Source organism: Macaca thibetana, chromosome 15 (genome assembly GCF_024542745.1).
Source record: "Macaca thibetana thibetana isolate TM-01 chromosome 15, ASM2454274v1, whole genome shotgun sequence".
NCBI classification, from domain to species: Eukaryota; Metazoa; Chordata; class Mammalia; order Primates; family Cercopithecidae; genus Macaca; species Macaca thibetana.
In genome coordinates this window covers 27,192,657-27,207,648 of record NC_065592.1, presented here as the reverse complement: position 1 = coordinate 27,207,648, position 14,992 = coordinate 27,192,657, and the positions used below count along the sequence as shown (strand labels likewise).

The following is a 14,992-nucleotide window of genomic DNA, read 5'->3' as shown; positions in this document are numbered from 1 at the left end:
TTTGGGAGGCTGAGGCCGAAGAATCGCTTGCGCCCAGGAGTTTGAAACCAGCCCGGACAACATCGTGAGACCCCCATCTCTAACAACAACAACAACAAAAACACGTGTTTTTTTAATTAGTCAGGTGTGGTGGTATGTGTCTGTAGGCCCAGCTATGTCGGAGAGACAAGGCTGCAGTGAGCTGGGATTACATCACTGCGTGCCAGCCTGGGTTGCAGAGTGAGACCCTGTCTCAAACAAATTTTGCTTTAATGAATTAAGACTAAATATGAATACAAATATTCTTAAATATGTCTAGAGCTCCTATAAATCGATATTTTAAAAAGAAAATGGACAGATGACAAAATTCACAGAAAATGAGAAAATACAGATAACTAGTATGTACTTGAAAAAGTGTTAAATCTTCTAAAAGAAATGCAAAATAAAATCATAATGTGTATTACAATTAAATAAGCACAGATGAAGAGGTTTGATAATGTATCTGGGAAGGTGTGATTGAAGCAGCACTCTTATATCTTATCATGGGAGTATAAGTTAGTTCAACATATGTGCAGGGCAGTAGCAATATAGCAGTTCCACTCTTGGAAATTGATTCTATAAATATACTTGCCCATGCATGGGAAACATTCTATCTACAAGGATACCCATTGCAGTGTTGTTTGTAATAGCAACAGAATGCAAATAATGCAAATGCCTAACTGTAGGGAGTTAGGAAACCGGAAAAATATATATACAAGATATACCAGAAATAGATATATATAACAAATATATATACCGAAAATAGGTATACCAGAATAGAATGCAGCTATTAGAAAGATTAAGGTGACTGTATACATAATGATATGGTGTTATCTCTAATATATAATGGTAAGAAGCAGAGTATAGAATAGGGTTTATAGTATATTCCTTCCCCCTACCCCCATTTTAAAAGGAAAAGAATAAGAAATACAGAATCTTGAAAATCATATGTAATCATTTGGTAACATTGGTTGTTGTGAAGAGGGAAACTTGGTAACAAAGGGTTGAGATGAGCAGGTGCCTTACTTTTACTCTACCCATTTGTAGCTTTTAGAAACTGTCCTATATGCTTGTATTGCCTGTTCAAATTTTATTAATTAATTAAAATCAAATGGATCATGATCCATACTGAAAAAAATCTTAATTTCTATTTCAGAACATACAGGTGGATATTTTGGTAAATGGCAGATCAAAATGCACAAGTCAGTTCTAGGTGGATGGCACATCAAAATGTGAACAGTGAAACAGTAAACTTTTGGAAGAAATGGAAAATGTTTCATAACCTTGAAATAAGCAAAATGTCTTCAACAGGAGGCAAAAAGCATGAATCATAAGGGAAATAAATTGATAAATTGGACTATATAAGATTAGGAATTCTTCTTTGTTAGAAGATACCATAAAAAATGAAAAGGCAAGCCACAGATTGGAGAAGATATTTGCAATAAATATAACAAACATTCATTTCTAGAATATGTTAAAAACCTCCTACAAACAGAAAAAAAGCAGACAATCCAGTAGATAAATGGGCAAAATATTTGAACGGGCATTTCACGAAAGAGGATATCCAAATGAAAATTAAAACCACAGTGGAGCACCTCTACATGCCCAGAATGGTTAAAGTAAGAAAGATTAACAGTGTTTGGTGTTGCTGAAGATAATGGAGCACCTTTTCCTCATGGTGGGGAAAGTAAATTGATATGACCACTTTGGCAAATTGTCTTTGGTATTATGGCTGAACACGTGATTTCCTGTGACCCAGCAATTCCACTCCTACGTATATACCCAAGAGAGATGCATGCACATGATCACCAAAAGGCATCCACTAGAATGTTATGGCAGTTTTATTGGAAATAGCCAAAAACTGAAAACTAATAGAATGCAATATCCAGTAGAATGGAAAAATAAATTATAATATATTCACACAATGGAATGTTGTGCAGCAATGAGGATAAATTATCTACAAATACACAACAATATGGATGAAGTTCACAAACCATAATGGTGAGCAAAAGAAGCCAGACACAAAAGAGCTTACCTTCTAGGAGTCCATTCATATGTGTTACAGTAATAGGCCAAACAAAACTATGATGTTTCAAGTCAGGATAGCAGGTTTTCTTGGTGAGAGCGAGTGACTGGAAGAAGAGGACATGAAAAAGGCTTCTGGGGTGCTAGTGATGTTCTTTTTCTTGATCTGGGCACTGGATTCACAGGTGTATTCAATTTGTGAAAATTAATCACCATGCACTTAATGGCTAGTCTATTTCATTGTATGTGTGTTACACCTATTAAAAAGTTTTTAAAAGGAATGGGTCAGAAAAAATTCTAAAACTAGAGGTAAATGCAAGACAGTTGTAATAGTTTTGTATTTTATTGTCAGTCTTCTCTGGTCTTACTTGATTTTGTTATTAACTAAAAGTCTTATTCCTATTACTTAACTTTAAAACTGTTTCCTTCCCTCTTACTCATGTAAAATCAGCGATGGTGTCTTTACCCTTTCAACCACCTCATGTGGCTCATTCTATGCTGTTAGGAAAGCATGGAACAAAGCAGAGTATCGAATAGGGTTTATAGTATATTCCTCCCCCACCCCCATTTTAAAAGGAAAAGAATAAGAAATATAGAACCTTGAAAATTATATATAATCAATTGGTAACATTGGTTGTTGTGAAGAGGGAAACTTGGTAACAAAGGGTTGAGATGAGCAGGTGCCTTACTTCAACAGGATGCAAAAAGCATGAATCATAAGGGCAATAAATTGATAAATTGGACTATATAAGATTAGGAATTATTGTTTATTAAAAGATGCCATAAAAAATGAAAAGGCAAGCCACAGATTGGAGAAGATATTTGCAATAAATATAACAAACATTCATTTCTAGAATATATTAAAAACCTCCTACAAACAGAAAAAAAGCAGACAACATCACACTGTGTGATATTTGTCTTTAGTTTTATTTTCCTGCAGGTGAAATGGCTGTTTGTCAACTAAGATTGAGGCCCAATAGAAAGGAAGGGAAGGCTTGAAAACAAGGCTTGACTGAGGATGAATTGAACAGGTGTAAATGTGTCAGTCATCTTCATGTGTGTTAGCATGGTGCTGAAATGCAGAGGAGATACAGAAGTAGGAGAGCTTCACCCAGGGGACTGTGGCAGGTGATGACATCCACACCAGCATTCTGGACCCTTCTGTGGTTGTCTTCACCAGTTTCACTAATAGCAGACTGACTAATGCTGCTTAATTAAATCCAACAGACTTAAACTTTTTTGCTCACATATATCTTAAAAGAACTTAGAATATTCTTTACCACTCACTTTTAAATTGACATCCAAAGGTTTTTCAACATGTTTCAATTTTGTAAAAAAGGAGGTAGGAAATAGATGAATATTTTTTTAAATGAAGAGGAGGAGGCCGGGCATGGTGGCTCATGCCTATAATCCCAGCACTTTGGGAGGCCAAGGTGAGCAGATCACCTGAGGTCAGGAGTTCAAGACCAGCCTGGCCAACATGGTGAAACCCCATCTCTACAAAAATACAAAACTTAGCCAGGCATGATGGCGGGTGCCTGTAATCCCAGCTACGTGAGAGACTGAGGCAGGAGAATCGTTTGAATCCAGGAGGCGGAGGTTGCAGTGAGCCAAGATTATACCATTGCCCTCCAGCCTGGGTGACAGAGCAAGGCCCTGTCTCAAAAATAAATAAATAAATAAAAAGAGGAGGAGCAACTGTAACTAGAATCAGTATTTCATGATATGATTTGATAATATTAAATACCTTGTGAATAAAAAGCACACTGAATCATCTGAAAGAAATTAATAAAATTTTAAGCTGCTACTTTATCTTGAGCTTTTTGGTAGTTCTGCAGAATATTCTAGTTCTAGTTAGAAGAATCAACCTCACTAACATATAACCGCTTCATATGTCCTAAATTCAGAACACCCCACTTCAGGCCCCAAACACTGTTTCTAATGGTACATTTCACCTTTGTCAAAATATCCATAAGACAGGAGATGCTATGGATTTAATTATTTAAAGACAGGAAATGCTAATGGGTAGAAGTCAAAAGTCTTTTGACTTTGAGGAGCCAAACAAAATTTATAAATCAATATACCCCAGAATATGTACCATAGTAGGTTTGGGATGGCACCATGTACAAACTCAGTCTGCATCTCAGACAGTTTTTAAAAGATCCCATGTGAAAGTTGAGAACCTGGAAATTTTTCTCCTAAAGTTGTCTGTGACTGTTTATTTCTTAGAAAATCTTTGTTTGAAGTTAGAAGACTGCTGTGATAGGTATTTGAACAAGTAGCCAAGAAAAACAGATGTGCTGGCCCTTTTGGCTTTCCATGTAAACAGTCAAGGAAGCCAGCATGGCAAATGGTTACATTCAACCTGTGGCTTCCATGTTTTTGATGGAAAGATAAACACCTTTATTGTTAATAGATAAACAATTTCAACTGGAAGAAAATAGCATGACTAAAAGTTAAGTGTGTTGAAGCATAAAAGTTACTTTTGTATATTTGAATTTGGAAATGTGATCCCTCAAAAATGTTCTTACAAAAATAGCTAACTTGTTTAGTGAATTTTTAGTTTATATCATTTTGTAAAGTTATGTGGATTTTGGCAATTATGACTTATGATTGTCATTTTAAAATAACATGGCTATTCATATATATGTATAGTAATACACAAAGTAGTGTGTAAATAAAATTCAGTTTATTAGGAATTTTATCATTGGATGTAATAATTACAAAGACTTCCACTAAGCAACCTTACAAGTTAATACAGTTTTTCTAGATAACATAATTAAGGTAAACAAAATACTTTTACCTTATACTTTAGGAATCAGAAATTACGTATTTTATGTTGTTTGAAATTAACCTCTGTGTTTGCCTCTCAGCAGTCAATAGAGTAGCTTGTTTTTTTTTAATTGTATGCTTTCTTTAGGGTTTCTTTTGAGTTTCACCAGACCATGTCAAACAAAATAGTGATAATTTTTGACAAAATGTTTTATTGTTAATGTTAAGATCCTAAATTAAATTACATTTTACTGAAATGAAACTGTGTAAATGGTGTAATTGAACTTAACTATTATTTAAAAATTGGTGAAAATAGAGTAAGATTTCCTGCCTAGGACACAAGCACTAAAACTTTGTTTCTCAAAATGTATTCTTTCAAACCTCATCATGAACATAGAGATGCTGGTTAAGATACAGATTCCTACACCTCCTACGTGGTAATCTGCATTTTGATCAAGCATCCTGGATGATTCTGAAGCGCAGGAATCTGTGAAGACAGCTATTCTAGGGCAGCATTACTTAATCATGGATGATCCAAAACAGAAAGATGCACCTCAAGTCCTTTTTTAGCAGAGTCCAAATAATAAAGTAATAAAAAGAAACGATGGGTCCTGGAGACATACGCCTTCTTTACATCTTGACTATGATAGCCTAATTCAAATGTAACTGTCCTGTCTTTGTAGCTACAACATTTTATCCTCATTACCCTCCAAAATACCAAATATTTCCACTCATCACTTATTACAAATGCCCTGAAATTACATGCAGAATGCTTATAAAGTATGTTTACCTGAATTGCTGTAGAAGAACAAGTATTTAATTAAGTGCCATAAAAAATTTGCTTTGTCATTTTTAAATACAGATTTTTAGTGATGCATTAAAATAACAAATACAGATATTTAAGTTCAGTAAAATGGAACCAGTACAACCTGTGTTTTCACAAATGAAGTGATTCAGAATGGGTTTGTCAGCACTAATGGGGCCTCTGCACGCAGAAGTAGGATAAATAACACACTTCTGTCCCACATTTTTCCTAAAACGAAGGCTGTCTCTAATCTCTGTCTTTCCACAAACCTTCATGCACTAAACTGTGTGCCAGTGACATAGGAAGCTCATTTTGCTTGTAATGGGCGATATGCTTGTCTAGTAGATCATTTGTGAAACCGAAGTTGGCTATTATAATGTGACAGGTATGTAAATAACATTTATCAGTGATCTCTGTAAAATCGATTCTTCCTTTCCCTTGTCATTATAAAAGGAAACTTTATTTCAGAGTAGAAAGTGCATTGTCTGAACTCATCAACACCCTCTCTATCCTTCCCCCCCCAATTTGTTGCAGACCAGGATGAAAGAGCAGCTGAGCTCAGCAGGGAGCAGAACGAGAAAACCATCCGGAGCACGCAGACCGCGCTCCGCAATTTCCGTGAGTTCCTCATCTCCAAGTATCCTTCTGAAACAAGAGAGATTTATGTCATCCCTTGCAAGGAGTTGGATGCCTACCTTGCCTCTTTCTTTGTTGATGCCAGGCAGAAGGATGGGTCCGAATACGAACCCAACAGCTTGGCCAATTACCAGTGTGGGCTTGAAAGGTACCTAAAGGAACACAGGTATGGCTACAGCATCACCAGGGATAAGGAATTCAAGCGTTCCCAAGAGGCCCTGAAGCAGAAGCAAATTGAACTCCGCTGTAAAGGAAAAGGAAATAAGCCACACAAGTCCATGAAGCTCACCTTTGCTGACGAGCTCATCCTGCGGAAAAGGGGACTACTAAGCCGATATAATCCCGAGGGTTTGCTCAACCTAGTCTGGCTCAACAACACAAAAGCTTTTGGGCATTGCACAGGCTTCCATGGATCTACCTTAAAATGGGGTGATATTCGGCTTCGGGTAACAGAGACGGGTCTGGAGTACTTGGAGTGGATGGGTCAGGACACAGGAGACCTGAATGCCAAAACCAAGAGAGGGGGGACAGACTCCCGTGTGTATGCCACCCAGCACGCCCCACAGACCTGCCCTGTCCAGGACTATAAGGAGTATGCCCAGCGGCGGCCTCCCGCCATGCGCTACGAGGATGCCCCTTTCTACTTATCCATCAAGCCAGTCGTTAACTTGGCCGCTCTGCATTGGTACAACTGCCAGGCCCTTGGCAAGAACAAGCTGGCCAAGATGGTGAAGACCATGTGTGAGAAGGGCAACATCCCTGGCAGGAAAACCAACTTCAGTGTGTATCAGAGCTGCAGCACCTTGTCTGAAGCCCAGAGCAACCAGCTGGTGCTGATCTGTAACAATCTGAGCCAGCAGGCTGCCCAGTCAGTGGCCGGCCACTCCAACAATGGCAATTTCATCGTCTCCGCCTCCTATGACTCTTCCTCAGACACCGCTTGACCAGGTGGCTTGAGCAAGACTCCAGTTTGGTTACCATGTCCAGAGAAACTGTGATTATACACCGCTTCTCATTCCCCTTCCTGTGCCCTCAGTGTTAATTCACTTTATAAAAATATAAATATATAATATATTTTTCTTTTTACAAATAAGCCAATGGAGATAATTTAGTATTACTAACATAGTATTTATAGGCTTAAGACAAATGTACTTGTGAGTGATCAAATGTAATTACTGTTACAGACTTTACAAAACCATATGTGGTTCTCAGGCAACACATAGGGAGGGAATTCTGTTTTTTAAAAACTGTCATAAAGGAAATTGAGAGTCATCCTAGACTTACATGCTTGCGTCCTCAACTCCTGCTTTTCCTTCCCACCCCAACTCCCATTTTTTGTCTCCTTAATAAATGGCTTTATTTTTTTAATTTTTAAAATTCTATATTAATCAAGAGGAGACATTAACTTTACTGCTGACACAAAACTGTATTCAGCTAGATCCAGAATATAAAAGTGTTGTATAAGCTCAACATCAAAATAATTTACACCTTCTCTTTTTTAACTTGAGTTTTAACTCCTGTGCCTCATTTTTTACCATGTATGAAAATCTAGATGTTTAGCTAACATCTTTTATTTTGTGGGGGGAAAGGGTAGAAGGAGGGAATAAAGGTGCCATTCTTTTTGGGAGCTACATGATTTGAAAATAATATGCAAAGTCTGATATTGTGGCTAAAAAGACTGTTACATAGCTCATTTTAACTATTGTGCTTGAACCTGGAAAGAGTGTTTCTTTTTTTGTCCCTAAGAAATGGGCATAAATGAACTTTGACAAGAAATTTAAACCTACCAAAGCTTTGAAAATGTTGCCAAGCATTAAATTATGTATAAAGAGAAGGTAAAGGGTGGAAAGTCTTATTAAAAATCTAGAAGCAGTAGTCGAGACAACAAAAAAACTCATCCTCTTCAAAGTTCATATTCCCCGAATTACTTACTTAGAAACATTAAACAGTCTCTTTTCTCCTGGGGCAAGGCTGGGTATTTGATTCTGTAATTGAGATCCAAGGAATATAATATTGGCACTCATTTTAGGTAACAATATTTTGTTACCAGATTTTGCTGAATTCAAGGCATTCTTGAAAATGTGTGAGATTCTTCTATAGTAAATATAAATGCATTTATCTGTGATATCCTGCAATTATTATAATAATTTTGGTTAAACATTTGTGGCAGTTTTTCCAAGGTCTTTGTTTTCAAGTCTTGAAGCCTGTGGTGAATTATTAGTTAAGCTATTTCAAAAATAAAATAAATTTAGACATTAGAGCCACAATAAAGCTGAGCTAGGTTCCTATTCTGTATAATCAGCAACACACATAAACCCCAAATCTTGATTGTTTTGTTGGACCTGGGAATTCTATTGGGAAATATTTGTTCTTCAAGGCAACCTCATAATTCACATTAGCTAGAAAGGTAGGTGGTATTTTGTACATTAATTTAGTGTATAACCAGGACAAATTTCATTCTGAATTGCTTTGCTAAATCATCACAGAGCTGAGCTCTCCCATGGTCAGGGAACTCCTTCCAACACCAAGTCATAAGCACATAAAGACCCGTTCCTCTAAGCTGTGACCTTTCATCTGGCTCGGGAGTGGGAAGTCAGCTGTGGACTTTGTGTGGTGGAATTGACCTCATGTTCATGACTTTTCCTCCATAGAGAAGCATTCATTTATACATCTAGAAACAAGAAGAGAGGGCAATGTCTTGCTTTATGTTTTTGTATTGATAATGATGAAAGCTGCCATTTTTGAGCCAGCATGCATGCCAGCACTGTGCTAAGTGACTTACATGCATCACATGTGTAAGTCATAGTTACTAATCGTGAAAAAAAAAAAAAAAAAAAAAAAAGGAAAACACAGATAAGGATAAAGAAAACAAAATATATACTCATAAGTCTTCTAGCCAAAGATTACCATTAACATTTTGGCAAATATTTCTTCAGACATATTGTAATACTTACATATTTATTTCTGTATACATTATCTTAATCTTTTCAGCAACTTTGAAAAGGTGAGTTATCTTCATTTTATGGTCAGGTCAAGATAAGTCAATTAGGTCATAGCTAAAGAAACGGTAGTCTGTCATTTCACTCCAGAGTTTTTTTTCTATTTACCTTTCTCAGTACCAACTCATAATTAATTTCCAGTGGTTTGAGCCAGAGCTGGGGACACAGTGTCTTAACATCTCTGAAGGATGTCTGATCAAAAGGAATGCTGAGTGATCTTTCATGGTGGCAGCATGTCCTCTAGTCCTCTCCCACACCTATACATTTGGAGCCACAGAGCCTCTTTCTCCCAGTTCTCTTTACAGAACCTTCCTGTTCTTATTCTATAGCTAGTCCTTACGGCATCAGACAGCTTACTTTAAGGGAACTCTTTAAAAATATATAGTTATTTTTATGTGGTTACCTCTCATATTTAAAAAAAGTTCTCTGTAAAACACTTAAAATGTTATGGTGCATCTAATTTTTAATTGACAGTTTCTAAATTTTTAGTATGTTTCTGACAGCACAGTAAGTTTGTCTTAAGGAAGAAGAACACTCAGTCTGCACTGAGAAAGCAGAACTAGAAAATGTCAGTTCCCTATCTGTGTTTATTGAGGTACTAAAATGAAAATATTTGTCCTGCTTAATCATATTGCATCTTCATTTAGAAGAACACAATTAAATTGAGAATGTGAATTATTTTTATTTATTTATATTTTTCTGTGATAACTCAAACCAAATAGGAACATCATGACTTTTAGTTTCAGAAAACTGTTTTCTGAGTAATGACTTGGTAGAAGCATAGCCAGATTACAGTATCTGTCTTTTTTTGTTTGTTTGTTTGTTTGTTTGTTTGTTTCAATAGAGACAGGGTCTTGCTCTGTTGCCCAGGCTTCAGTGCAGAGGTGCAGTCATAGCTCACTGTCAACCTCAAACTCTGGGGCTCAAGAAATCCTCCCGCCTCAGCCTCCCAAATAGCTAGAACTACAAGTGCACACCATCACGCTCGGCTAATTTTTTGTAGAGATGGGGTCTCGCTGTGTTGCCCGGGCTGGTCTCAAACTCCTAGCCTCAAGAGATCCTCCTGCCTTGGCCTCCCAAAGTGCTGATGTTATCTCTTGGAGTTAATTATATTATGAAAAATCTACAACTACCTCTCAATTTTGTGTTTTCATCTAAATGATACTGAGGAGATAGTACTGCCAGATGCCATTTTTATTATTTGTAATATTAAGAAAAAATCATGTTCATGCTGTGGCAGAGGCAGGTGTCAAAATTGCATATATACTTTAGCAAAAAGTCAACAGTCCAGCAGGTGTTCACTACAACTGAATGTGCTGCCTTTTCAGGCAATCCTGTGGCTCAAATAAAGCCATATTTGCAGTGCTTAACTTTATGATCAATGTAATGTCATGTAAGAAACCCTCCAGTGTTCCTCACATAACTGAAAGTTTTGCAACTAAAACTACACTGTCAACAAAAACACTGAACACTGTCAACATTTGGATGACATAGCTGCATAATTTGGTCTTTGTTTTCATATTCATGTGAGTGACTGTTGAAAACCATAGGTGCTAGCTATTAAAAAAAAACGAATGTTTGAAAAAATTAGAGATAAGATATTTATTCAAGACAGCTTATTCTAGATTCCATTTGATACAGTTATTAGGGCTGGTCTGAATATGACTTATAAATATATATCAGCAATTTAGGATATTTATAATTATTTTTCCCTATGGCTAAATTTCCCCCCCTGTTCTACAAAAGAGTAGTCTGAAAATCTTCTAGCATACATTTGATCTCTTTGGTTTTTCAGTTAGATTACCGTTAGCTGAAACTTTCATAGCATTTACTTGTCTAAATCATATGGCTTAGCTTCCAGATGCCATGAAATCAGTGACTTTATTGAGATGAAAATTTGTAGTCAGATCAACAAATATTTATTGAACAGCTAGGGGCCAAACTGGGAGGGGTATAAAGATACATAAAATAGTCCCCGCTGTCAAGGAATTTATGAAAGACATTGTAATAAAAGGTAGTTCATTTTTGAGAGCCCAGCAAAAAACTCTATGCTAATACTATTTTGCATAGTTTTCCAAACTTTGTACTCATGCAATTTATCCATTATTTATTCATTGAATATGTAGGTTTGCTGCAGAATACATAATGCTGCTTTGAGTATTTTCTGGAGAATCTTTCTTAGAGCCTGTTTTAAAATCAATAAAGTGAAGGCATTTCTGTACCATCCATTGTGTTCATGTAGATGCACATATGCATCGGAATGTGCAGATCTGTCATCAGTGACTATTATCTCTTGAGCACTGATAGTGTGCCATTGTACTGAGTGCTTTATAAGTTGTTTCACTTAATTCTCACAATAGTCCCATTAGGTAAGTATTATTATTTCCCTTTTATAATTGAGGAGATCCAGAGAAGTCAAATGGCTTGCCCATGTCACAGTTAATATGTAAGAGCATCCGTATCTGAAATTAGATCCAGATCCCATTAAGCACTCTCTTTTTCTGCTATAGCTGCATGTTCAAGAAATGATTTGCTGTGCGTCTGTAGACCCTCTGAAGTTATAAATGAAATCCCAGGTGTAATAAAATCATCAATATTAATTCAGCTCCTCATTGATTGAGATCAGTGCCATCAGCAGCACGTTTGTTAGCACAACGTTATTGAGGCCCCATTACTGTAGTATTTTGAGATGAGATATTAACCAGTTTGTTTACCCTGGTTACCAGCAGACAGCAGAAGTTTGTGTCACTCTTTAAAAAACACCTAACTTTGTCATGGAGGCAAGTGTGTATATACACAAGGAAGTATATATTTAAGTGATTGTAATTTATTTTTACCCCAGTTAAAGCCAAAACCCCAATTTCAAGAGAGTGCTTTATAATTTAGGCAGGGAAGCGGGAGGGTCTAGGCAGAGGGAATGCCTACAAGCCGATATCGATTGCCATTGACCAGATACTAAATACGAATCAGAGGTAGACTGTGAACCTATTCAGAGTTTTCCTGGTTCGACTATCTGTAGTTTAATGTGAGACAGACGATGATCTTAATCATCCCTCTTCTGACTGATTTTATCTGTAGGAAAGGTATATTTTGATCCTTACTTCTCTAGCCAAAATAAAGCTGTAATACTAAGCACCTGTAAATAAAAACTCTCCCATATGATAGAAGAAATATATACCTAAGCCGAGGGAGGAAAGTCAAGGGGAATGTGTAATTTCTTGCAGCAAGATATCTTTTAAAGCATTCATTCATTTAAAAATAGTTACAAGTACTGAAAGAATTAGCAAGTTCTCTGTCAGTTTAATGTTTCCCAAATAGAATTCTATTATACAAGTTATGTCTCTGTACATCTACCATATGATATGGTACAGATAGACAGTGATCAGTTAAGAAATGCACACTGGCAAAGGCATCCTCAGTTGTTTAATGCATGGTATTCAGACATTGCTTTCCCTTCCCACTTGCATCTGGTTGAGATGATACTGAGTGCATAGCCTTTCATAAAGCAAAATGATGAAGCTAGGATAATTTTAGAGATCCTTGCTATCAGAACTGGAATAAAGAAATACATCACAGATATCATCCTGTTGGGAGCTGGTGTATTTCTAGTGATATAACAACAGAAAAGAAGAGATGATACTGATGAAATACCAAGAACTCTACTTTTACTTTTCTAAACAGAAAAGGAAGACATTTAAAATTTTCATGGTCCAGCCTGTTTGTAAATTGACCAGTTGGGCCTGCCAAAGCTGAGCAAAAACTTGAAAATTATTTTTTTTAATGGCGTTTTAATACACTTGAGTTCTTATGTAAACAATGACTTTTGTGAGTTAGAACCAGAGTATTAATTAGGTCAGAATCCCAGTTTGATTAGAATATTAATTAGGTCTGAGTATTAATGTAAACCATTGTCTTTGTTGAATTATTAGTCATAGAGGCTAGATCTGGAAAGGACCCAAGAGATCATCTAGCCCAGTGATTTTCATGCTGTGGAGAGTAGGAGTCACCACGTCCTCATGTAGGTGGGGAGTGGAGAAGGCAAGGAGATAGAAATAGCCAATACAACACAACCTCAAACAAATTCCCCAGAGGTCTCATGTTTCCTATCCCCTCCCCTCCTCTGAGACTCACTAGACTGACTGAGCTGCTATTACCTCTGGAATGCATCCTTCAGGTGTGCTAGCTGGAAAGTAAAATTGGAAACATCTAATCCACCTTTTTATTTATTATTTTTCGAGACAGGGTCTTGCTGTGTTGTCCAGGCTGGAGTGCAGTGGCACAATCAAGACTCACTGCAGTGGCACTGCAGCCTTGAATTCTTGGGCTCAAGCAGTCCTCCCAACCCAACTTCCCGAGTAGCTGGGGCTACAGGTTCATACCACCATGCCTGACTAATTTTTAAAAATTTTTTATAGACATGAGATCTCACTGTGTTGCCCAGGCTGGTCTCAAACTCTTGGACTCAAGTGATCCCCCCACCTCAGCCTCCCAAAGTGCTAGGATTACAGGCGTTGACACTGCTCTGGCCTAATCTACCCTTCATTTACAGAACAGGCAACAGCCCCAGAGAAAGGAGGTGAATGCTGAGGTGCGCACACCTTGTTAGGGTGTGAGCTTTCCCTTGTTGGGGTTAAAGCCAGTACTAGAACCAGGCACCCTGACTTCCTGTCCGTAGGTAGAGTTTAGAGAGGAAAAACAACCCTGTATTTCTACTTCTTGTTTTCCAAATTTTAATTGTTTTTAAAACCCACAGATTTCTCTTAGGAGTAGATTCAAGCTGCCAGGTTCCAATAGGCTGTTTTTGAATGTGACATTTCACTTTTCATTGTGTTGTGTTACATCTTAGTTTTAGCAACTTTTCTTTTTGGAGTTTGATAGGAAAATCTGTAAATGTAATTGTTCTTTGATTCTAACGAACATCTCTCAGCCTACCCCATTTATATTTTGTTTTCAGTTATGGAGGTGAGACTACAGTCTTCAAGAATATCAATTCTAGTTATAGATTATGAACAAAAAAGTACATTTTTGTTTAATTTGATATTCACTTGGATATTGAGCTACATAGCATATATACTACTGGTTCTGAATGCAACCCACAGTATTTTTTAGTCTATGGCAAGTTTTAAAAATCATATTTAAAGTTTTGGGACATATCCTCAGTCAAAAGGATCAAATTTCTATCAACATAATTAAGAAGTTTCTGAAGTAAATTAATTTAGAGATAGTAAAGGGGGAAAATAGTAACTAAGGAAAGAGGCCTACAGTAAGTAGATGTAGAAATACAAACTTACTTAAATGCAAATTATTTGTATTTCTCATCTTGCTTACTCTTCTGAAAAGGAACTCAAGCATAAATATTTAAACATTTCACAAATTTTTATTTTACAAATCATATTTACCAGATCATAGTTGAAAAAAGTTCAAATTTTAGATGTTTTTTAAAAAGGTACAGTGTGATTTATCTTTTTATATAATGTTGAATTATGTTAGACTTCTAATGTTTGTCTTGGTATTACACTGGGATTAGACAGCATTTTTACCATTATACATTCATTTCAATAAGAGCTTTGAAAATGCTTTGGCATTGTTTGTTTGTGATGAGTAGAATTAGGAAGATATCAGCAATATAGATTCCTAACAGTAATTGTGTATACTGTATTTTAGTGATTTTTATGTCCATTTATTTTCTGTAATTCTTTTATAAATCTGTTAGTATTCTTCCGCTAGAAATTAATTT

At 36.5% G+C, this 14,992-nt stretch overlaps 1 protein-coding gene across 2 annotated transcripts in view; it reads left to right on the top strand.

Annotated features, from left to right (window-relative positions):
• The window catches only part of KIAA1958 (KIAA1958 ortholog), a 172,329-nt gene that overhangs the window by 122,747 nt on the left and 34,590 nt on the right, over positions 1-14,992 (top strand). Inside the window, exon 3 of one of the 2 annotated variants that reach the window (XM_050760993.1) lies at positions 6,155-6,238. The exons of the other annotated variant lie outside the window; for it this stretch is intronic. Within the exon in view, the coding sequence (XP_050616950.1) occupies positions 6,155-6,238 (84 nt within the window). The remainder of the gene's footprint in view (positions 1-6,154; positions 6,239-14,992) is intronic. 2 annotated transcript variants of the gene reach the window in all.